Here is a 26,196-nt window from a genome sequence, read left to right as displayed (position 1 = left end):
ACACAGTCCTTGTTTACTGGTTTCAAATCAGCCTTAAAGTTGTCTCCATGTTTGAATTTTGTTCAGTGTGACAGCTTCCACAGAGCTGTGGCCTGTGGGCATGACGTTAGCCATATTAGTTGCACAACATATTAACATGAATGTTTTTCCTATTATTGGGGGGCAGGTACCATTGAAAATAAAAGTAGTCCACTGGGTCTTTAGTTCCTCAGATGCTGGGAGACTCTTAAACATTCTGATCATCCTGCATTTAGTAGAAACAGCATGAGAAAGTAATTACATGTCTTACAGTAATATGTACCTGCAGGTTCACATTTATGCAGCAAAAAAGAAGATAAAAAAAATGCAGACACCAGCTTGACTTTTAAGATTAGGCTTAGCTGACCTTGAACCGTCCCTTTTTGATGCTGCTATAGGTCAGTGATGCTAGGAGACCTCTCAGGACGCTCTGAGTACCTCCTCTCTGTCTCTCTACATGCATATGCTACTGTTACATGTCATTAACTCTGGGTCTTCTGTAGTTTGTGTCTTCTCTGCTCTCTCCTTGTACCTTTCTGCAGGTACCTCTGGCTCCAGACCTGCATGTTCCTTACCTGTACTAATCGGCCCCATTAGCCTCAGTGTTTGTTTTTTATTTCTCACTGCTCCTCTTTCCTCTCTCTGCTCTCCTCATATCCCAACCGGTCGAGACAGATGTCACCACCCTGAGCCTTATTATTCAGAGGTTTCTTTCTGTTAAAAGGGAGTTTTTCCTCTCCGCTGTCACCAAGTGCTGCTCAAGGAGGAATCATTCGACTTATCTTTATGCTACTTTCAGACCTTACTATATAAAATGCCCTGAGATGACATGTGCTATGATCTGGCATTATGTATAAGGAAACTGAATTCAGCTGAACTGAATTTAGTTAAGCATGTATTTCTCATAGGGGATTATACATGATCACAAATACACTTTTTTTGTGACAGGCAGCATCATACCACTTCAGTTCAACTGAGCATTCATTATATAGTGCCAGTTCACAACATGAGTCATTTCAACAGTCAACAGGTGTGGGCTCAGTGGGGTCCTCACCTGTGTGACAAAATATGAAATAGAGCATTGTGTCAGATTGTCGATTGGTGTAATTTTCTGGTTTGTTGTTTCTGACCCCCCACGTTTTCCATCTAAATATGCAAATGAGTGGTTGTGAGCTTCTTTTACAGTGTGTTTTTTCTCACCCTCCTGTAGCCTTCCATCAGCGGCTGCCGCTCCTGCTGGGAAAATAGTCTTGACATAGATCCCCATCGGTCCATACAAGCTGTCCCTGCCTCCCACTATACTGAAGCCAAGTCCCTGGAACAGCAGCAGAGGAAAACACAATTATGCTATTTCAATAAATAAGATACATTAAGCAAGACAGAGATATTGCTGTTCACAGCAGTCTTGGGATGCAGCTGAAATATATAGAAAAAGTTAGCAAGTGAATTGTTGCCTCAAGGTTATTTTTATAAAACAGGCAGGAAATGGATGCAATATTTAGAACCCCAAAGTTATTAAACCTATAGCAGGCAGTAAAGGTTTACATTTGGTTAATAGTGATGGTTACACTCTCCAACAGTTATTATGGTCTGCTGAGATGGTAATATCAGCAGTGACTAAAAAGCAGCTGGTGTAGAAAACCTTTGATGCTAGAAACTTAAAGCAGTTGTTCTGGTGGTGGTGGAGCACGGTTCCTACCTTGCCATGGCCCTTCATCAGCACAATATTACAGATTATGAAGGCTTGCACATTGCTGCAGGAGTGGACCAGCTGGGCTGAGCTGAGGGAGCGGGAGGGACGGTGGACAGTCTGGAGAGGAGCAGCATGCAACACATTCGATAGAGAGTTACGTCACAATTTCATTCACTTTCCTCCTAATACTGGTAAGTACTAAGCTTTTTTCGCTGACATGATCAAATTACTGGCAGGAATATTAAATAGCACTGCTTGGTGTTTTTTAAACATCTGTTACTTTAAAAAAATTGTTGGCTTCATCCTGTTTTTTTTCCTGTTTTTTCTTTCACACATTTTTGGTTACTAGTATAAATAATGTGCGCTTATAAGCAACTTTTGTTTTGGCAAAAGAAAATGCTCTTTCTGGCAAATAGCTATGTCATAATCGTCCTCACTGAACTGTATAATATGTTTTTCTTTGTGTTTTACCAAAGCTGCTGGTCGGTCAGTGAAAATCAGCTCTTTCTTGGTGATTTGGAGAACATCCAGACTGCTGTCTGTTCTGTCCTCTTTAATCAGCACTCTCTGATCGGAGTGATTCCTGAATTGTTGTTGCTGTTGTTGTTGTTGTTGTTGTTGTTGTTGTGTTTTACTGTAACTGTGGCTGGTTTAATTTGCTAGCTAGCCAAAAGGGGGGAAAAATACACTCTGTGCAAAGTGTCTTACTGTGTAGTATTGCAATGTGGCACCAGATGTACTGTTAAGCAATTTGTTTAAAAAAAACAAATCTGCTCAAAAACAAGAGACAAATAAGTCATAACATAAAGTCAATGAATGTTGTAACACTTGATTTTTACACAAAAACTCTCCTCAAGACATGTCTGATTGTACAGGCCATGCTTAGAAAAATGCCAGTCAGCACAAACCTGGACATTAAACCAGAGGCTTTTGAGTCCTTGGGCTTTTGGGGCAGTTGGTTACTTTCCCAAGTTGGTATTCTAGCCTTGGTTTAAATACCAAGTTCTGTGTGATTAAGTCTGTTACACTTTTCTGATTACTTACAACACTTACAGTTGAGCCAAAAGATGTGTCAAAAATAGTTTGGCGATGATCGATAGAGTAGATATCCAACACAGAATATATTAGCCTTTACTTATAAAATATAGATGTAGACAACCAGACTAGAATTGAACTATATATAAAATGTATATTAATTTTTTATTTTGTATATTGATTTAATGTATCTGCCTTTATTTGAGGCTTGATGTCTTCTTTATTTTTTGTAGAATCACTGTAGACAGACCACAGGGGAATAAATGATTTTGTGACTTTGTGTTATCCTCACAATTTTCCCACAATATTGTACAGGTATGGTCACCTGGTGCAACCTTTAACATATTTACTTTATAGCGTCAGATAAATCCAATACCTGCGTAGTGGTGTGAGAGAACTCCAGCTGCTGGGACAGAGACTTCCTGTTTCCATACAAACCACCATGAGGATGGTTGGTATACAGCTCTGGGCTCTTCATAATGATGCTGTCCAGATCTCCAATCCAATAAGGATGAACACCTGGTTATGAATGCAGTACAATCAAAAAATGAACATCAGGTTGAAATTAATTTACGTCAGACTTCTTAGGGAGAAAAGGACCAGAATCAGAACCAACATTTCCCTCATCGTGGGGCAGTTCAACCTCTGAAACCAAGTTCAATAAACCTGAAACTGGTGCACTATCTACTAAGTGTAGTGTCGCAATGGAATATTTACCAGATAAAGTGTTTAGTTAATGTAAAAATGACTAGAATTAGAATTGTGCCGACTCAGTTATACAGCTCTGCATTTTTATATTAGTTGTTTTTTTTTTTTTTAATTAGATTTGTCTTTCCATTTTTAAGAATAATGTATTTAATTTCAAATCACACAATATGGCAACCTTATTTACACACAGAGAGGTAAATGTATTAGAAACACCCTAAATTTTAACACAAATAAAAGAAGCAACAGCACCCTAATTTACACATTTTGCAAATTCATTATCAAATTTAAGTCACTAGTTTCAAACTGAAAAGCTGACAAAATACTTTACACTTTTTCAGGATGTGGTTTCTTTCATCATGCAAAGCATAATGGAAAAGGAGGAAATGCACACAGTTGACTGATCCCTGACAGTATGTATGTATGTAGAGTAGGGATATGTTGTTTGTATACAACAATGTAGTGTGTTGATTTCTCAGCTGATGTGTGGGCTAAAGTAGTCAGATTCACTGTGTTTAGACCATAACTATCAATAAAATTCAATCTGGATTAAAGTGTTGGACCTACTGAAGAACCAGACAACAGATCCCCCAACATTGACATCCCTAGAATCCAATTTCTAATTATGGCCCATAAAAAATAGGAGGGTCATATGAATGGATCACAATGTACAGGACCTTCCATGTTTCTGATCTCTGTGCTTGTAGGTCTTAATCATTACAAATATAAAGTACCATCTGCAATCTGTTTACTCCAGCCCAAAACCGTAGAACTGTAAGCACACCGTTTCTAGCAAATTAAGACCACATTTTACACAAGCAGTGAGGCACAAAGAAGATAATATTCCTTAGCCTAACACATCTCTGTAGACAGTAAACACAGAAAAAAAAAATGTAATTACACTGTGTCTCCTTTCATCATCTGTCAACGCTTTACCTAAAAGTGTGACCTGTTCAAAGAAAACAGTGGCCTGAACTTCTGGTGTGGTTGTCAGGGGACGAGGGTGCAACTCATTATAATACAATGTTAAAAATTCCATCTAAGTCACCAGTGCCAGTCATGCTTTGACTCTTTGCTAAATAAAATGCTCATGTAGAAGTAAAAAGTAGATCAATTCAGTATTCAGCTTCCAAACTCACATCTCAAAAAAAAAACATGCTAGATACTTACTCGTCTGGGGTATATTGTCTCATGTTTCTATTGTATTGGTTAACATTTCTGCACCCAGTTATGAAGACATTTAACTTAATGAGCAAGTTGTTTGAATGTCTCCATTCTTTTATTTGTATTCAGGAAACACCCTCTGGATGTACTGAAACACATCAGTGTTAATGTGAACTGGGCTCATCAGGTGTTTCAGGTCTCACAACATCAAACACTCTCACCCAAGAGACCCCACTGGGGTTGAATATGCCCCGACTGGAGTCACTGCAGGACAGTCGATGGTAGCAGCTCTCTTTAACCAGGGCCACCTCGTATCTTTTGGGGAGTTTAGATGTACATTTAAGATTGTTTTAATATTTGTTACTGAAACTAAGATATCTGTAAGTTTCCCAAACCCTGTAAAACAACCCCAGTTGGCCATCTGATAAAACTGAGTAACCAAGCAATTAGGACCAGGTTTACCTAAATCATTCCCACTTACATACAGAGTAAAATGCAGTGTATTTAGACTTTTGAGTAAAAATTGTATGATACACACTGGTTGAATTGGAGCGTGTCCTATTGCTGGCCATCTGTTCTGGTGAGCTTTGCTCTGTTTTCTTGGTCTCCCAGCATCTCTCTTCATTCACTTCTGGGATGGGTAACTGCACACACACAAACACACACAAACACTAAGTCATGATTCCATCACTTCAGAGTACATTAAGCTACATTCGTCTTGCAGACATACGCTTCCCTAACCATAGCCAATAGTACTTTTCTAAAACTAACCCTACTCGAGTCTCACTTTGCCAGCCTTGCAGGGAGGCGAGCACTTTTATTAACATTGATAATTCAGTGTGAAAATGAAGCATGGCTGCCCTACTGCACAATCCAAATCTTCAGCAAAGTGGGTGGCTGCTCAAAATGGCAACACACTGATAGTAAGGTAGGACAACGGCAAGTAAAATGATTGGTGGCTTACACCTGTATCCTGTATCCGGTGAGTCAGACTTTATACCATTTTATAAAATCAAAAAATGTTGTGTCAACTGACATAAAATTAAAGAGTAAAAATTGTAAAATTAATAGTGGGACAGACCACATTTTTGTCCAAAGATTGGTTTACCTTGAGGTGATTGTTGTTGGCCAGAAGTTTTTCATCTGTGTATCCAGGAAATGCTTGCAGGTCAGGTGGAGAAATGAGAGCCGGATGCTGTGCTGGAGTATGGGAATGGAGAGTGTCCTCACATGTGGGTATTTCCTAAAGTCAGCAACACATCAGCAAAGAGAAACATTTCAGCTGAACACCAATACGAGCCTGTTAGTGGTTGGGGTGGACATACAACTGCACACCAGTGATGGAAAGTTCACTTCAGTCTTTCCTCATATACTGGTTTATATGACCCTCCCTATAGTATAGTATAGTATAGTATAGTATAGTGTAGTGTAGTGTAGTGTAGTGTAGTGTAGTGTAGTGTAGTGTAGTGAAGTGTAGTGTAGTATAGTACAATAAATCGGTGTATTATAGTATATTGTATCAGAATAGAGGTGGTCAAATAGTGTAAAGGCACGTAGAGAGTATAGAGTAATAAAACATTACAGGTAGAAGAGTGAGGTATAATTCAGTGTTATGTGTTATATACTGTTGTGTATATATAATATACAACAGTATATAATAATAGTGTTGTATATTATAGCAACATATCATCATGAATATACGGAAAGTGTATCAGATTTAAATAACTCATTATCTGTTTTTAATAGAAATTATGTAACCTTTGAAACAGGTTCAACAGATCAGGTTTTCTAAACATCTGTTTAAAGCTTCCTTACCTAATATACTGTAGATGTTGCTGTGTAATTGACATTATTGAGTGTGTATGTCCTCTGTATTATTATGAACCACTCTTTAGAACCACGTGAAAGGAGCCATTTCATTTCTGAAGAGAGTCATTATAGAGTAAAAAAACAGAGTCACAGTGTTAAAGACAGAATCAGCTGAGCCAAGTCATCACATGTTAGACATTCTTTCCTACTGCTCTTTTTTCCATTTCTCCTTCGTTTTGTTCTTCAGGTTTCCACAGTCTCTTAAAAGTGACTCAGATAGACTTGGCAGGATGATAAAGTGTCACATTGGCCAGAAGGGAAGCTTCCATAGCAACTAAAATACTACAATCTGAGGGAAATAACTCGGGCATCTGTGGCTACTTGGGAATATTGAAATTCCCCATGCTGGGCTCAGGACACCTCTGTTCCACAGCGACATATTATACCACTGCTGTTCATTCTAGTTGATGCAATTTCTTATGTAATAGTAATACACTCCAAATACAATGAAAACAATGATTTGATCATTTTTATATTTGTAGATGTTATAACACTTCACAGTGGACCTGATGTAAAAATGTCTTAACATTTCCTTGACTTTCCATGACTAGTTGGAGAGATGAGCAAACTGCTCCTGCTTCGTCTGTGATGGCAGAATATATAACTCCCATCTCCATCTGGAAAGAGAAATTCCACGAGTGCCATGCAGCCTTGAAATTATTAAAACAAGATTTTTTTTTTTCTCTTTTTACATGACACATTTTTTGTTGACCAACTTCAAATTCTTCAAATCCCTTTGTGCGTGGTTACCATTTCTGGACTCCATGCAGTCTTGTTGTGTGGGAAGACAGGGAATGTGATTGTGTCTTGAAAACAATGCCGGGCCTACTCTGAAATAGTTAGAGCAAATTTCAGCTGATTGACAGTCTCTAGATGCCCTCTCTAGCAATGTAAGGCATTCATCTGCAAATATAGAAATGTATTTTGAATTTATTGATTAATGTATATAAATTCAAACTACTTTGTCCTTTTTACTACCCACAGCAATATTAGGTGAAGGCTAGGAGACTGTAGAGATCCATTAAGCAATGTATAGCCCATGCATCAGCAGATCAGTTATATGTGAAGAAAGTGCTGTATGAATGAATGAATTCTTATTGTAGAAGCTATAAATCAATAACTATATCAATTACACACATATAAAAGCAGAGAAACTGCTACTTCTGATTTATTGGACTGAAGGCAGTAGTACCGTGTGTTCCTAAAAATGATGGGAAAGAGGAATAAACACTATAGATTGTTTAATGTATTGAGTGCTGTTACCTCATTATAGGCTTTAATGTGGACACTCCTCACTCCCTCCCCGTCCATGAAAGCATTGCTGTTTAGAAACTGTCCATTAAAGGGTGCTAGCTTGTCTGGGCTCAGGAAGCTGCTGCGTCTGAGGAGGAAATGCACACAAACAGCTGAAAAACCAAGCAGGTCTACAAGTCTTCAAGTACAAAATTGCAGTGGATGACTCAATCAAATAGAAGTCCCACTTCATGCCCAAAATATAATTCAAATATCATTTATTACACTGACATTTACACAAATTGGTGAGGGAATCACTAAAAAGCCACTGAAGGTCTTTTTACTGATTTAGCAGATTAAAGGTCCCTATAGAACTTTTGAATACTAGTAAAATTGTGGAGCAATGGTTTTGTGAGAAGGTCTGTTTTGTTTCTATTGCATATGTTCACAAAGACACACATGCTTTCACAAGCTGCCATGTTCATTCACTGACTGACAGCTTGTTTTGGTAACGCACAAAGAAATGATGTCAACAAGACACTAACAACTGCAATAAAGAAGAGGACTGCTTTCTTGTAAACACAGATGTAAAGCAGGGGCAATATAATATGCAGTTTTTAAAAAAAAAAGAAAGAAAACATTTTACAATACGATTAGTTTCACACAGTCAGACCATTTTTTAGCCCTGACACAGTTGTGTAGAATAGTCTAACTGCACCTAATTAATATTCTGCTCAAGGTGTAATCAAAGCCCAAACATTGTCTTGGGTGGGGCTAAGCACAGAACGTTGCAACAATGTTCAGTAAAAATTGTTGTGAAACATTTGTACACAGGGAGCTGAGCACTGCCGTTAAGATGGCTAATTCACCAAAGAACAAAAACAAACAAGCAGGGCTGCTTTTTTGCACGAGCCAGACTTTTGTCAAAAGCTAACCTTTTCAGTGTTGCTTGGTGCCTGGAGTGGCAATAGTTGTTTTTCATAGTGAAGGTGATTAAAAAATAAAATTTAAAAAAAATAACATTAACAATCAGCCCCCATCTACATCTATCCACACTACATCAGACTACGATATGTTATGAAGAAAAACTTGGTTTTCACAAATTTTTTAGACCTAAAAAATGTGTTTGTGGGTAACCCTGAAAATAAACATGGCCACCAGTTCATCTGTGTACAACAAAGCTCCACTGGGCAACCTTAACTTTAGCATAGTGGAAACAGGTTGCAGGAATTAAGTAAAACATCAGGACTCAAGACTTTTTCTTTCTACAGTTTCAGACTTGTCTTTATTTCATGTGTGTTTTTGACACAAGCTCACTGTCAGTGTTGGTCACTGGGCTTGCCCATTACAGTTTTTGACATTTATGCACAACCGAACATCCCCCTCTAGGCTGTATAATTACATCTTTAAATGTTTTGAAAGCTATACCACCACAGCTGGCTACATCATGCAACAGGATGAATGTATATTGAGAATACTCCTTTTTTCTTCTGAACAAATGTGAACTTTTCAAAGTAAAAGCAGTTCATATCAGTTCATGGCCAGTTTTTGATTAAACACAGCAATTTGTAAATTCTTTTTTTTTTTTCAATTTTCCTTTCATTCGATTTTGTAGGTCGACTAGAAAGCATTTATAGATTATACATGTATCACAGTTGACTCCATGAGCATGAACTTGTTGTTGAGGAATATTTAATGAGTATTGTGATGTTCTGTGGTCTCTGTCTTGATGTATTTTCTAACCTCTTATTCTTTCTATAGCACTGATGACAATCAGCTAACCAATACATCAGCCAAATGCTATCTGCACCTCAGAGCTATTGTAAGACTAGTAGATGAATGTATTTGTTTTACATGAGTACCTGTCCTTTTTAAGATAAATGGTTCAAGAGTAAAGCTGGGGAATCAAAGCTATACTGCTGAACTGCATAACCAACTTTAACTCTGCCTGTGCCTAATAGCAAGAAGTGACTAGAAAGTTAAACTTCATTACTCACAACAGCTGCACGTAAAGCTCACCCCCAATCAATCATAGGTATTCAGAACATGGAAAAAGAAATCTCAGACATATCTTCACAGCTGTATCTGCACTTATGGATTTTCTGACAGCACTTCATTATCATTCTGCAATAAGGAAACAGCCCAAGATGCAGCAATGATGCCTGTGCAAAATAGTGATGAGGTATTTGTTTCGGTGAAATCTTTTGCATGCAGGGAGGTGAGCACTGTCACTAAAATAAGCAATTCACTGGGGAAAAAACACGCATCACTGCCTTATAGCACATTCCAAATCTTCTGGAACATGTGAAACTTCCACTGTGGTAGGTTGCTGCTTGGGCTGCAAGGTGGCTCGGTGGTTAGCACCGTTGCATCACAGCGAGAAGATCCCTAGTTCGTGTCCCGCTTAGGAAGCCCGGAATCTTTCTGTGTGGAGTTTGTATGTTCTTCCTGTGCAGCGTGGGTTCTTTCTGGGTTCTCCGGCTTCCTCCCACAGTCCAAAAACACGTTGAGGTTAATTGGTGATTCTAAATTGTCCGTAGGTGTGAATGTGAGTGTGCTTGGTTGTCTGTCTCTAAGTGTAGTCCTGTGATAGACTGACGACCTGTCCAGGGTGTCCCCTGCCTTCACCCTAAGTCAGCTGGGATAGACTCCAGCCCCCTCACGACCCTAGTGAGGACTAAGTGGTGTATAGATAATGGATGGATGATTAAACACTTGAAGCATCCCTACGCTCCACCTGCTAATTCTGTGTATCTCCAACTAATAATCTATTCAGTCTAGTGTCAAAGTTTGGGCCACTTTTTCAAAGACATTACAGGAAATAAAGCACTTGGAGTTGTGATAGTATGTTTTATTACCTGTGCAGGTTGCCTCGATTCCTCCCTGGCTCCACATTAGTGATCTGGCCGTCCGTCTGAATGCTGTTGTCAGCCATTTGTGGACTACACACCTCCTCAGCAGGCCCTGTGGCTACACACATCTTCCAGATGCTGCTCTCCTATATACATACATATAAAGGTATGCACATGGTAAGCAAGTATAAAGGGACCTCTATACTAGGAGGTACAAATCAAACTTCATGAGCTTATAATAAAGTGAGTGATCGAGGTGACAACCAAGAAAAAAGAAAACAGCAGTGAGGTTTTATTGTTGTATGAGCTGGAGCATTGTTTCTAGAGGTTAAGCTGATCAGGCAACGTCATACATCTTTCAATGGCTTTCTTGTTCAGGTTATGATATGATCCCTAAGATATAATACCCAGAGAATGGTGTTGTCTCTAAATGGGCATGTTGGGCAAGTTAAATGTTAAAAACTGTTTTCATCATCTCATCATAACAACGGCTACATGTGAAATAAAGAAATCCAGCAACTGGTCAGTATGAATAATGCATTAGTCTGGATATTATGTTCTTGAACTCACCTTTTTATGACCGTGTGGCTTAATTCATTTTATTTACATAACTTCCTTCATAAGTGGTTTGTTTAAATACATACAATTTCCTCAAACTTTCAACTTTTGTGTTTTGCGCTTGTTGTTGGACTTTTGTTGGACTGTCTGTGCCCAGCTACACTGTATGGTAGGCAATAATAAAATACCATACCAATAATCAAAATATGTAAGAAATAATGTTTACTTTAATTCATTATTTTATTCATATTTGTTCTGTTGTGATGATACAAATCTTTAAATATAGCCTACAGGGTAACAAATGAATAAATTACTTAATGAATGAATGAATTTACAAATTAAAGTAAAAACAACATTATTATTGACCACACTGTCAGTGCCTCACTTAGCCAAATAGGTGACTGTTCAGTTTGAACAAGGAGCTGCAAAGTGTGACACAGACCGTACTCCTTTACTCGACTATCAGGACTTAGTCTCAGCTTCAGCCAAAAGGATACGGCTATGATATTGTTTCCGCCTGATAGGTGATTAAGAATGATCAACATTCACCCTGGCATGAATTAGTCCCAGAGGGCAAACACGTGTCCATTAAATTACTGTTGAGTTAAATTTACATCAGAGTTATTTGGCAGCCTGGGCTTGAGTCAATAAAACGGTGCAGTGGGGAGCTGTGGCTCGGTGGTGGAGTGGATTGTCCACCAGTTGTAAGGTTGACAGTTCGACAAGTTGATTATTTACGATGATACAATATTATAGAAAGAGTAGCTTCTCTCAGAAACGTCTGATTTTGCACAGACGGATGGCGAAATGGCAATGTTTTCAACTATTTTAACCAGTATTTGATTAATTATCACAAACTTTAGTCTAGACATTTATGCTCCTCTCAGATAATCCTCTGACATTTTATCCAACACTATCATTGGATACATTTCAATAAATGGCATTCTCAACAGCTTCAAGTGATTTGTGTCGATTAGCACAAGCTACATACTAGCATGTAAAGTCTATATGTAAAGTAAGTACATAGCATGTAAAGTAAATACATAACATGTAAAGTGTGTATATTTAGTATCTAATATTGATGACAAATAAGATATCAGAAAACCTGCATCTGTTTAACCTGTGGGCACAACCACATACGTCGGTAGTTTTAAACTTCTCTACAGTATTATTACTCATTTATATAAAATGAGTGATGAGTAACAGACAGTCTAACTCTACTTATACGTGGCTGAGCTGTGGAAACAGCACAGCATAACAAGCCCTGTCTTTGTCTGAATGTTTGACATTCAGGCCAGCCACAGCTCTTAATCCACCAACACACCAACGCAGGGCATGTGATGATCATTTCATTTTGACAAAAAACATTTCCAGTGTACATAGCACGCTGTTAGCGAGTGGATACCTTGTGAATGGTGGGGCATCCCATAAACAAACACTAATTTCTACATTTTGATAATCTCTGAATAAAGGAGTTTATTTTTTGGTACATAATGGCATGGGGAGAACAATATGTTGAATAGAGGATGTGTCACTAATCAGACAGGAATGAATTACTCTTTCCTGGAAAACTGCACAAAGAATGTCTGCTGAAATATGTCTTGAAAATGTTTTTAATATGAAATGAATACAGGAATGCATACGAATGTCTGGCTATGCCCTAAAACATTCATAAAACACTGGAAGCTTTGTAATTATGATACATTCCTTCAACAGTTTAGGTTTGTTATTTCAAAGAAATACAAAAATTAAATCCTTGCACTTCATGGTCAAACCCTAATTAAATTCATTGCTGCGTCTAGAATAACGTCTTTGAACACATTCATCTCAAAGTTGTTCTAAGTAATAAATAAAAAGAAGTGTGTCTTTGCAGTGACTAAGAACTGTCAGTCATTATAAGACTGTCCTAACCAAAACTACCAGAATTGTTATGTTTTTGTTTTTGTATTTTTAACAGTCAAAAGAAGACTATCATTTTGCCAAACAAAAGTTGTTCTACCCATAGATGGAATTTCCTGCATCATGGTTATGCATTTACGAAATAATATCATATCCATTAAATTTGGGTTTAATCATGTTGAACGTTGGACCTTGGCTAACGTGAGGCACACATGTTACATATACATAGTATGAGGCTGTAGGTGGGATAATGTTGGACCTTTCAGAGAAGTTGGTATTTCCCAGGCATAATGGCAACTTGAATGTTGACATGAAAGAATACTTACAATTTGGAATCTAAGTTAGATACTGCCAATATGATGTGACAGACTATGTTCAGAGGACTGTGGATGTACCACTACCACGTCCAAGCTACACAGTTACAGTATAGTAGATTTCAATGGCCTCATGTCAGCTTGTCTACTTGTGCTCCAGAGGAAGGTAAACAGTGAGGAAGCGACTAACATAAATGTCTTTGCCCCGATAGCAAGAGGAAAGTACATTGAATCTGGTCATTCATTTGTTGTTATACAAAATTATGATTTGAGTGAAGCAAAAAAGGTTAAATTATTAAATTTTGCACCACAGTGGTGGACTGATCACCACCACCATCCCCGCAGTCATGCTGCTAACATGGCTAAACAATACCAGTCAACTGAGGGAAGAAAGAAATCAGTTTGAAGTAGAGGAAGGAGAGAAAGCTTTCACTCAGTCTATGTATATGCTTACAATAATGTGTATACAAAATATCCCCTAAAAGAAGCTCCTGCAGTCTTACCTTGATGCTGAAGGACTTCCTTATGCTCCTTTTATTGCCCCTGACAATTGTGCTTTGAAGCTGGCTATCTGCCTCACTGCCTTCTCTTGTCTCCACAGCTGACTGCTGGGTCATCCTCCATTGTCTGTTTTGTGTTTCCCTATATCCTGTATGATCCACAGCAATCATTTTTGTCCTCCAGCTTGGACTCCATGTCCTGCACCCATCTGATGCTTCCTCAGCATATCTGTCCTCAGGACAGTCATCATTAGTCTTAGAGTGACACAGAATCAGGGACCTGGACAGTCAGTAGAAGTCAGAAGGTCAATTACAGTCATTAAATGGCATTAATAGCAATTAAGCAAGACCTTAATGATGCAAGCATGAAAGCTGTATATGCTGTGTAGCAGGACCGATGTGGAAAAAGTAACTCCAACTTCTCTAATATTGTACCATAATGTAGATGATTAAATACATCATAAATATTTACATTGCCCTGTAATGAAGGTTACATGCTATTTCTGCCAATAACAAAGTGAGTAACTCAACTTCATGTGTGTTTCATTTCTTGTGTTGCCCTAGTTGTAAGCGTTTGAGTAGCACCGGTACCTGGAGAGCATGACCAGCTTCTTGGAGCGGTGGTTGTGGCTGCTGCTTGGGGTGTTGTTGTTGCTGCTCTTCCACTGGTCCCTGCGTCTCCTCTCCATCCTCCGAGCAGCCGCTGTGTTGGCTTTCCTCCTCTGGTGGGAGTATCTCTGAGGCATGGCCATCAGTGTGTGTGCATGTGTGTACGCTGGGAGCTCAGTAGCCAACACACTCCTCCCAGCCGGCCCGAAGCCTAATGGACAGGGACGCTCTAGAGGGCAATTAGAAAATTCAGTTAGGACAGTCTGACTGCCTCTGTGTGTGAGTGTTCTGAGAAACTGCTGAGGCAATTGTGGAGGCTAGTGAAGATAAAAGCGCTTTTCTTTCCTTCCTTTGGAAAAAAAAGAGAAAAAAAATCTTCAGTCCTCATGACAGCTGCTTAATCAGAGGGCTGTTGAGAAGATCACTTAGATAATGTACACACACGCTAAAGTCTGACATTTCTGAAGTGTACAGAACAGGAAACACAAAAACAACAATTAATTAGGTAGTAGAGCTCCAAGCTTAATTCATGTTTTTCATGTACGCCATCTAAACCATATGAGAACAGATAACAATGTTAGCCGTAGCCCACTGTTCCCATTAATAGATTGGAGTGAATGATGCTCTGTACACATTTCACACTCCAGAGAGCACATTGGATGACCCTGGAATGCATTATACATACTAATGTAGATGGCCTTTCAAGTTTGCTTTGAACACTTAGTAAACAATGTGCAGAAGCTCTTTAACTGAATCCCATGAGGCCTTTGGTCTAATGTCATTAGTTTGCTACCTTTTCTCCCAGTCCCCTCACAGTCCTACTGGCTTCTGATTTCCAGCTGAATATGATGCTGATGTTTCAATTGCATCAGAATTTGCCCACTTTTGGTTGGACTCTCTTTACACTAACTAAGTGCTAATTCGCTGAACTCTTTCTGATTGCTGTACTTTTACTTGGCGGTGATTAGGTATAGGAGCCTTTCAAAAAAAAAAAAAAGCTAGAACCTTCAAAGGTTTGCATAGTTTTTCTCTGCTTCCAGTCATTGTGGTAAGCTATGCTAAGCTAAGCTAAGCTAAGCTAAACAAGCCTAATTACGGGACCGGACAGCATGATATTTTTGTTGTTTGAGAAAGTTACTGTGTCACATTGTACAGTCTTGGAGCACAGACTGGGTATGGAGACATTCCAGACTACCCAATGGACCCCGGTTAAGACAATAAATAGGCATTACAAACTTTATCAACATATTTAAACAAGGTACCAATTGATCATCTTTGAAACAGTGCCTACAGATAAAGGTGGCATACTCAGACAAATGACAAATGAAACTGACATTCTCTCATGGACATAGCAACAATAGGCATGCAGTGTTTGGGACACACACTATGCATTGAAAACTGGATATGTTTGGTTAGAACTTGGTTAATACGCTTGGGTTTGCATGTCGCTTTAAACCTGAGTACTCAGTGCAGCTGGCTGTTGCTGCTCTGCAGGGATGGTGAGGCCCATATTCTGACAAATGGCTCTCTGTGCTGTGAATATTACAGCATACAGGTGGAATATAACAGAGCTCTTCAAACTGCAAATTCCTTCTATAATGTGCTGACCACGGAGCAGGGAGCTGAAGCCTCACTAAAACACCAAAATAAGTATGTATATTTATTTAAGTAAACAATTACTTGTAGAATTCTTATCATACTATGTAACAGGTTTTTGATGTAAAAGAACACAGAATTAAAAACAAAAAGACACAAAATCAAGGACAAAAAGAAATAATGAAATATGCAAAAATATATTTAAACTGATAAATACTGAATGGCCAAAAAGGGAAAACATTACTCAGTCATAACTCAGAGGTTCCACTGAATGAATATGGAAGAAAGGGTTTCTTTTCTGGTGAATCACTGTCTCTGATCCTGGACGTGTTAGCAATTACCGAGCATTAGCCTGCTATTGTGTTGGCCAGATAGACAGGAAGACACGGATGTCTCTGTGGGAGGCCTATAAGCCCACTAGACTCAATTTCTCCCTTTCTCTTCTGTCTATAGGCCTTTACAGAACACTCTCCAGCAGGATGTATGTTAGTACAGTAGAACAATTACAGCAGTAGGCAGGAGATCAATTTTAGCTTGTGTCTCTGCATCAACTATTGAAGTGTCTCCTTCATTTTGAGCTCTAGATAAATATAAATGAAATAAGTACTTTGGTAAACCTCAATCAGAACTGCAGCACGATAGCAACGGCCTTTAATTTGCTATTGACCTGTTGTAGTCCTTAATTTTTTTGGGGGGGGGGACCTTTCCAGGTGGAATGAGTGGCACACCTTTCGTGTCTAAAGTCAATTCGAAGAAGATGCCCATGGGTAAAAAAAATAAAATAAATTTTAAAAAGCATTGCAGTCTAAGGTACATTTTTGAGCTACTTCATTCATAGCCAGTTCTTCAAACTGATGGAATAAGTATGAAAATGTAAGCCATCTTTTACTATATTCTGTATGTTTGTAATAAAAAGTTGTGTTGGAGATGCTTACCTATCTTAGGAGAAAAAGAATAACATGTTTTGTATTTTTGTTGTTTTGTTCTTTGTTGAATTTGAAGGAAAGTTTTCACATTTTACACATTTTCAGAGATTGAAATCAGGAAAACCATGCTGGAGGTTTAGATTGACACTCCTAATAACTGTCAGCCCACTGATCAGCTCTCACCTTGTCCCTGTCTAGTGGTAAGTATGTTGTAAGCTGAGAGATAGCCCCTTTTCTTTTAATCCAATCAAATGCAGCATTTTTAAATTGAGGCTCACGCAGACATGGCCTCTAGGGCACATCGAAATTATCTGACTTAACCCCAAAGATGATACAAATAAGTTTGCTTAAATATTGGTAGGGACAGTCCTCTTCTCCCATAATATTAGTAGAAACATGTCCCCAACAATATGCAAACCTATACTCTCAAGATATAGTTTTGGTTTATGTGTGGTTTCTCTGTTTTGTGCTTTTGTTCAACCTCAACTCCAGACTCCTGAAGGACCTATGTGTTCCAACTAACTGAGACAGCTACTGTTTACAACAACATAAGTTTCAATTACACAGTCTTTATAGCCCTTCCATGTGGGCTGCGTGTTTGTTGGTATGCATATTTGAAGTCTAGATTCACAAAAAGAACTTCTTTCACAGCCTCAGAGATGATGACTGTCTCCTGTTATGTCAGTAAAAATCCAGAATGGGTCCAACTTTCCTCTGTGACACACTTTGTATGTCACAGGGCAGCAGCATGGTTCAACGTGAAAACTTGGAGGAAGAGAAAAAAGAGCCGAGTAGGAGAACAAACACTTTGGATTTGACTTAGTTGAGATGCTTACAGTTAGTACAAAAGGCTAGGAAATGCATCAAGCCAATTAGGGTCCTTACAAAAATAGGAAAAGCAACATCTGTGTGTGCATGTGGGTGGGTGTGTGTCATTTTTGCCTGTAGCGTTCGCAGAGCAGGGACTCCTGCCCAACAGGACCTGACTGAGTGAAAGCAGAGGGTGGGGTAGTTGTGTAGCTGAACAACATGTGTGTTGTTTGGAGTTCTCACTGGGGATTTTTCCAGTCTGTGAGACAGTGCAGGACCTACAGAGGAGAGCCACCTAAACGGAAAAACTCTCAGTCGAGCTTCAAATGAATAATCCGCCACTTTCACAATGTGCACAATCGCATCAACTACATCTGAGTTTGGGCCTGAAAAGGGCACAACTGAGCTGCAATTCTTGTAAAGCAAATGATCTCACACTCTCAAGGGAGGTTCAGCTGGTCTGGCCTCGGCTGTACCAGTGCAGAATGACAACTGCGTGCTGTGTATGGCCATGTGGCTGTATCTAAGTTAATGTGTCGTTGTGGGGACAGTAGAAAGAAAGTTGCCTATCCACTGCTGGACTGGGTTATTTGTGAATAGTAAAGGTTGCCTTGGAATGGACATACACAATGTTACATAACTTGTTTTCATAAAGGACCTCTGTGTGTAAGTAGGCCCATGAATCCCCACACATATTTTGTTAGGTAATTACAAACAGTTCAGGCCAACAAGGGCATCTTTAAACTTCCCCGCTCTGCAACTAATTTTGCTAGTTACACAATAGACTCTTATAAACCTTTTTCTCATTCTTTCCTGTCTTGTTCCCTCTACAGCCACACATGAATGTGAACTGGATTCCTGTCTTACAAAACACATGGTTCAGATAATTTTAGGATTTTACTAACAGACATCTCTGCTAAAAAGCCTTCTGTATTGCCAGCTGAAGTCCTACTCACCGTAGTTGATCATGTTGTTTCAACCAGCATCCACTGTTTCTACTGAACGTGCAAACACGAGATCCAAAGGATGGATTCACAGACAGACAAGTAGATTTCTGACAGAGCATCAGGTCAAAAACTGATGTCTCACTCAGAGCATGCCTTAACTGCTGTGATTCATCTGGGGTAATGTGCCTGTACCTCTTCTCCTTTTCTGTCTTTCTCCTCCCTCTTTTTCCTCCCCTTCTGTCTGGAGAACACAACAGTGTGTCTGTAAGGCATGGCTCCCCAAAATCACTGCCCCTTTCCTGTGAGCCAGCTCCAGAAAGGAAAACACACCGCACTTAGCTGGGCCTGACCTCACACCTACTTTGCATCATACACTGGTTGTAGTCTTTTACAAGGCTATGTCAGTGTGTGTGTGTGTGTGTGTGTGTGTGCCCACAGTGTGTGTGGGTACACACTGTATGCTGCAGGGAATGAATAGGTTCTCTGTGACCAACTCCAGTTTACACATAAACACACTCCTCATTTGGCTGTATGTGTGTGTGAATCTAATTTTCTGTCCAACTGAGTGGTGTCTCAACTGCTGGACAGTAAACACAAAACTGAGGCGATTTTGGTCAAAGCTGTGGAAAGAGAGAACCATTCTGAGTGAACTCAGTTTGTTTTAGATGGGTTCTGATGGGAGGTGAGATCTTTACAGGGTTTGGAATGTGGTGTAGGATATGGAGGAACATTAAATGTGGGCTATTTTCAAACTCTAAGGAAACCAACATTCTTAACAAATAGGGTAGATTCCAGGAGGAGCTGGGTCACACTATTGTATGACACAACAGAAACATACAGCCACAAAACCCCTGGTTTTTATGATTGTAAGGTTCAAGCCTTAACAAGGTTTTGCCATGGGCTTTGACAAAGTTCACACACAGATGTGCCACAACATTAAAACCATCAGCGGAATGGCGTGCAGGACCTCTGCAGGTGTCCTGTGGTATGGACAGGGCCTCCATGGATCTAATGCTTGATCTTACTGGGATTCTGAATACATTTAAGATGTTCAGAGGAAAAGATCCAAGTTTATTTCTGGGGAAAAAATGGCAGAGTTTCAGCCAAAAAGACTGAGCAGCTGCAAGTGTTTCAACAGGAGTAAAGACTAAAGTGACATCTGCTCTATGGAAAAGACTTTCATAAATAGGATACAGATAAATTGTTGGGAAGAGTGCACATGCTTGTGCATCAGTGTGACATGTAGGTGATAACATGCAACAGGTAACCCTAAGCTCACGTGACTGAGATTGACACCTAAGGAATGTGAATCAAGCACTACTTAAAAAACCTATTCTTGATCTGGGCAAGTATAGATCTAAAACCAACCTTACCCTTGTTTCTAAAATATCTGAAAAAGTTGTTGCAAGCCAATTATTTTACCATCAGCAATGGTTTGTTTAAAAAATGTCAGTCAGGATTAAGAATGAAGAATCAGCCCTGTTGAATGTACACAATGATCTTCATATAACCTCAGACTGTGGACTAGTTTCTATACTTGATCTGCTGGATCTCAGTGCTGCATTCGACACAGTTGATCACCACATTTCATTTCCAAGACTGGAATTGGGATTAAATAAACCATACAGAACTGGTTTAAATCATATTTATCTGACAGATTCCAGTTTGTTCATGTTAATGTTGATTCTTCCACTCACATCAGAGTCACTTATGGATTTTTCTTCCCACTGTCGCCATGCGCTTGCTTAAAGGGAATCTAAAGGAAATTGTGGATTTGTTGGGTTTCTCTATTTAAACTTCGAAGAATTTTAGCTTATTATGTGAAGTGATATTTGATCAGACTGTCAGAAAAAAAGAGTTCATCAAAAAAATAAAATAAAAGGAAACATACATGTATTTGTGCATTTTTATTTATTTTTTGATAAATGTGTTTGATAGCCTGTATGAGTTGATGTGTTTTCTTGTGCCTCCCTCTAGTGGCTCAGCTGTGCCATCACGGTTAGAGAGGTTCAAATATATCCACTTCCTAAAAAGAGTTGAACATCTCAGGGTTTGACAGCAGAGAAATTACATTTTATAAAAACAGGATTCTGTGTTTTATGTACAAAATGTAGCTATTTTTATGAACTGTTTTCACAGCAGTTGGGCACGTGACTTATTCTAAATTCACATAATCATCCTGACAGAAGACAGTGTAGTCTACACTGTGGCTCACTTTTCATTGCTTTGACACAAACAGCACATAATCAGTGCATCTTTCATAAACATGCTTTCACTCTACCACCACTAAAACTGTTTCTTAATGTCGTATAGAGGAAGTGCTTTGGTAGGAGTTCTAGTTATCTACAGTCTACTGTGAAAATGTTTTTGCACTATTTGTAAATCCGTTAAAAACTTTGTACAAACTTGTCAAGATCTTGTCGTTTTGCTATATTTTATACTTTCTGTCATCTTGTCTGTTTCAGTAAATCCTCACCCTCTGCTTACCTGCTCCTTGTTTTATTTTTCAGAATCCTCTGTACACCTGTTCACCATACACACAATGCCAGACTGCTGTTGCTATGTCTAGACATTCTCTGTCTAGTCTGTACTTCTGATGACTTCCTGACCCTCGAGCTTGCCTTTTGCCAGATCCTTCTGATTGTCTGCCTGCTTTGTAGAAAGATGCTTTGTAGAAGTAAACTTCAGATTGATTTTATCTGACTGTCTCTGTGTTGCATTTAGGTTCATCATCTGAACCGTGACAGTTAGACTGCAGTTTGCAACATCCTTAAAAAAAATATCTAGTGAAAACAGAACAATAATAAAAAATATACAAAAAAAATGCAAACTTCGTTTTATAACTGACACCTGTTTTCATTCCTTAATGAACCTTATTAAAGATTGGATTCATGAAAAGGGGGTAAGTGAGGTAGAATCCAGGGGCTTTAACGATGGCTTTAATCTAACCGTCAGACCTTAGTCCAGACATCTAAATGTATTGTAATGCTCTCAGCTATCTTAAAGACGGACTAATTTGCAATAAATTCTGGTTAAATTACTTGGTAGCCACAACATTAAAACTACCTGGCCAAGGACTCTCCACCAGGTGGAGGAGCAGGGGATTGAACCACCAACTTTGGATTAGTGGTCAACCTACTCCAGCACCTGAGCCACAGCCACAAATAATAACTAAAGAAAGCCACAAAAGTAGTTACTATCTTTAGCTGTCAGATAAATGAAGTGTATCTAAATTGTAGTGAGGTGGAAGCATAAAGAAAATTACATTAAAAATACTCAAGTAGGAGCTCCTCAAAATTGGACTTAAATACAGTACTTGAGTAAATGTACTTGTCAGGCCTGTGTCCACCTCTGCCTAGCTGCCTGTCTCTCTCTTACTCCTTCCCTCCCTCCCTCTCTGTAGACGGGACAGTACTTTGATACTTTACACTATGTCTCAGTTTGGTTTATTGCAGAAATCATCTACCAGTCTTTTATGCTTGAAAATATAGTCTGACATATAACCTTCTATGGTTAACAGTAAATGTATGTTTAAAACATTCTCTGTGACATATAAATGTTCTTCAGTCTGTTATGATGTAACAGTAAATGTCTCTCATTTCCCACTATTCTGGACGTCTCAGTGGATGAATGAACTCAACTGCTGTAATCTATGGCATACAGCACACAGGTTTTCTGTCTGTACTGTGTAAAGGAAATGGACCACACCTCAGAGAGAAAACAGGGTAAAGATCATCAGCAGCACACAGCAGAAGCCCTCTCTCTGTTCTCTTTGGCCTTGTTGTGCTTCCATCTCTGGGCTGACCCAGCAGACACTGGGGGCTGTGCAGCAATGGACATAAATTCAAAAAATAAAACACTCCCCACCTCCTTTCAGATCTCAGAACACAGTAGACGTTCAGTACATACAGAACATCTGTCCAGGAAAGGAAGTTCCTGTTGTCTTTCTCTGATTAATGGTCCTCCCAAGTTTTATTTTCAGTTTTAGTATTAGTCAGTGGCACAGTGATAAAGACATGATCTCAGCTAATTTTATACTTTTACTGTTTACCACAGCTGCCTATAAACTGTAACATAGCCTTCAAAAATACAAATGATGACATTGGCTTTTTTTTTTTAAATTTATAAACTTCTTAAACTCCAATGCAAATACCATAAATGATCTACTGATCGCCCTCACCAAAGAATTCTGGATATGCACATTTTATCACCACCATCATATCGTCAAGTGCTCCTCGTGGACACAAAGAATGCTGGATACCTGGACATACAGTAGCTGCTGAAGAGTGGATTGAACAGACATGTGGAAAAATGCAGAGGACAGGGTTGACCTGAACTGTTGTAGTTCTATATCTGCTCTGTTGCTATCTGAGACTTGCATGTATAGTGACTGTTGTGTCTATAGTTTGTTTGTTACAATACTGGCAATAGCTGCACTAACACTAGTTTTATACTGTGAAACTGAGATTACACAGATCAAAATCTTCTTTGTAGAATGCACTGCTAATAGCACAAAGCTTACCTTAAATTGATGATTGTTTTTTTTTTCATTGAATGTTTTGGTGGCATAAGTTTTGCAAAACAGGACAGCACCATGTGAATATATGATTCTGACTGGAAAGTGCAGTATGTGGGTAACACGAAGGAGAAACAACTAGGCAGACGGCAGAGGCAGAAGGGATGTATGACGTCATACCCTTTGAATGTTACTGCTGGTTCACATTAGCCTGTACACACACACACACACACACACACACGCACACACACACATACACACACAAAACTCCAACAACTCCAAAGCTCACCACGTGAGCTTTTTTCAAGCAGATTTTCACAAATATTGTAAAGTGATGTCAAAGTTCCATTATAGGAACAGTGTAGCCGTAACTATACATGTATGATCATCATCTTTGATTGAGTAAATTAGATTGCATGGGTACCCGCCATCCAGTGTGTGTGGCAGAAATTAAACAGAAATGCAGCAATATGCTTAAACAGGCTCTATGTTATTGTTTATATTTTTGTAGTTTTTCAAAGAACACACACAAAAAAATAATAATTCCTGGATTGTTATGCAAAACTATACATTCCCACTGTATGTACATGTGTAGGATAACACAGTGAAGATATATATAGAGAGAATTTCTTTCTTTTTTTTAAAACTCTGTCTCCTGCTTTTGGTAAGTTTTAGTTCACATCACACCTCATGTCCCCTCTTGTAACACACCTGGAATCAATATAGAAAGAATCTTTCTGCATGCCTGTTTCATCCCTTGCAATCTTCTGCAGGCACTGTTTGTCCAGGCATCCAGCATTCAGTAAGTACGAGAGGGACATCTGATAATGTGGTGGGTTGTGATAAACTTTATGTCTTCATGTGGAACAGAATTCCTTCATGGTGATGAATAGAGTCTACGGTTTGAGAAAAAGTGACACTGTCATGGTCTTGGGTTTGGTTCTGTTTATTTTCTGTTTTATTTTGACATTCCCTATCCTTGTGTTTCACTTCCTCCCTTTGTGTCCATTTCCTTCCTTTTAAACTGCCGTGATAAGTTTCACCTGTGTCTCTCAATCAGTGCAGAGTGTATAAATAAGCTTGTCTTTCCTTTGGTCTTTGTCAGTTTGTCCTGTTGGTTTCCTTCCTGTTTGTTCCTCTCATGTTGACATGTTTGATCCTGTGTTGGGTTTGTGTTTTGGATTGTATCACCAGCTTTGTGTTTTTTGGTGGTTTGGTTTTCTTTGAATTAGTCACTTTCTATAAGCTTTTGATGGTCACTTGGACTTTTAGTTTGTGTTTTTTCCTGGACTTTCAGCTATCATTTGCGTGCTCTCCTGCCACCCTGTGCCCCCTACCTTGAGTAACTTATGTTTGCTTAAAATTTCCTTTTGCCACAATGTGTTGTGTTTGAATCTTCACACTCCATGGCAGACACTGTGCTAGGGTTGGCTGTAAAGCCCTTGTGGCCGAAAGAAAATGGTGAAGCACCCCTTTGTCCCGTATAATCAAGTATAGACCAAATATTGTGAATTTTCCTTCATTTGTTCCTTTTCCTCACATGGCAGGTCTGTCATAGGGGTCAGCAATGAATGAAAAGGGCATTAGGTGCTGTTTACCCCAGTAGGCCTTTATGTTTTCATTTCTTTTAGTTTATTCTAGTTTAATTCCATCAGAAACATGGCACAGTCAATGATACTCTAAACATAGTAATGTCTCTGTGAAACCTAACAGTGATTTCAAATTGTCACTGCAGAAATTCTCACTGTGACCTTTTTTTATTAACAAAAAATGCCCTAATCCCTATCATTATTGTCATCATACTAACTCATGTTGGCTCTAATTCATGGTATAGAACTGACTCATTCTGATGCTGCAGAACTCCTGGTGCCACAGGCTCCTGGTTTACTGTAAGTCTTCTGGTTTCTGTCTGGAGTTAATGGAGTCAATTTCTCAACACCCAAGGCTCAGTCAACAACAAAGAAGAAAAATGCAGGTGTAAATACTAACAATATAATTCAATAAGTGAGGCAGTAACCCCAGTCAATAGGCAAGCACGCACAATACCAGAGCCCTTTAAGTGGCTCACCTTAATGGAATGCAGGCATCATTAGTGTTATTAATTCCACCTGTGCTTTTCCTTTTCAAAATGTAATGTGTTTGAAAAAGCTCTGTTGTCTAGTATCAGCACCAGTTAGATGTTTGAAATGCTCTGAATAAGAAGCTTAGCAATGATATTACAGTGTTGGTTAGACACTGACTCCTGTGTTTGACTTAGTCTTGATTGATAAGCTGATACAACTTTGATCTTCTGGCATTGTATCTAAAATTTCAATTCATCCAACATCTTATCAGTCTCTGCCATACTTGTTAATTATATAAACACACTAAATTAAGATAGTTATGATAAACATCAGCATGTCACTGTGAGCACATCGCTGTGTTTAGACTGGCATTTAAGCACCATTGTGCGTCATTGCAACCCCACATAGCCAACTAGTGAGCTGTACATTCAAAGTCTTGTTCTGAATGTTTACTGTTAAGCTATTTTAGCAGCAGACAGGAAACACAGGAGCAGCAGTTGCATTGTTTCCTCACTCTAATAGCTGTAATATTACCCACCCTCCACCTGGCTTGAAGACAAGAGGAAGTTGGGATCAAAAAAACAAAAAACCTCACCTTGTCATACTGGTAGAAACAGGATATCTGAACAGTGCTCACATCACACACACTTGTCATTTGCTAATTTCAGAGTATGGAGGGATGAGCTATCCCTTAAAAAGTCAAAACAGACTTGATTGACTGGATTGGTGCAGTGAGGCACAGCCCGGCATTGTGTTTGTGTATGAGGACAATAGCAAGCTGTGTGAGGTAAGGACAAGATATGAACAGTGTATTGTGAATGAGGGAGTGTGTTAGCAATGTGTGTAGAATGTGTACACGGTCTCCTGTCCATTGTCTGATCAGGGGAAA

The 26,196-nt window shown here is 39.0% G+C and overlaps 1 protein-coding gene across 1 annotated transcript in view; it reads right to left on the bottom strand.

Moving 5' to 3' along the window:
• The window catches only part of il16 (interleukin 16), a 43,357-nt gene extending 24,422 nt beyond the window's left edge, over positions 1-18,935 (bottom strand). The window contains exons 1-10 of the mRNA XM_008292741.1: positions 18,738-18,935; positions 14,432-14,678; positions 13,844-14,120; positions 10,576-10,715; positions 7,748-7,865; positions 5,724-5,858; positions 5,154-5,259; positions 3,123-3,265; positions 1,718-1,828; positions 1,175-1,333 (exon numbers count right to left, since the gene is read on the bottom strand). Of these exons, the coding sequence (XP_008290963.1) occupies positions 1,175-1,333; positions 1,718-1,828; positions 3,123-3,265; positions 5,154-5,259; positions 5,724-5,858; positions 7,748-7,865; positions 10,576-10,715; positions 13,844-14,120; positions 14,432-14,678; positions 18,738-18,750 (1,449 nt within the window). The 5' untranslated portion in view covers positions 18,751-18,935. The remainder of the gene's footprint in view (positions 1-1,174; positions 1,334-1,717; positions 1,829-3,122; positions 3,266-5,153; positions 5,260-5,723; positions 5,859-7,747; positions 7,866-10,575; positions 10,716-13,843; positions 14,121-14,431; positions 14,679-18,737) is intronic.
• Between the last annotated feature and the right edge of the window lie 7,261 nt (positions 18,936-26,196).

The sequence above is a fragment of the Stegastes partitus genome, unplaced genomic scaffold, assembly GCF_000690725.1.
Source record: "Stegastes partitus isolate 25-593 unplaced genomic scaffold, Stegastes_partitus-1.0.2 Scaffold828, whole genome shotgun sequence".
Lineage (NCBI taxonomy): Eukaryota > Metazoa > Chordata > Actinopteri > Pomacentridae > Stegastes > Stegastes partitus.
The sequence above is the reverse complement of the archived record's forward strand: the minus strand, read 5'-3'. Positions and strand labels throughout refer to the sequence as shown.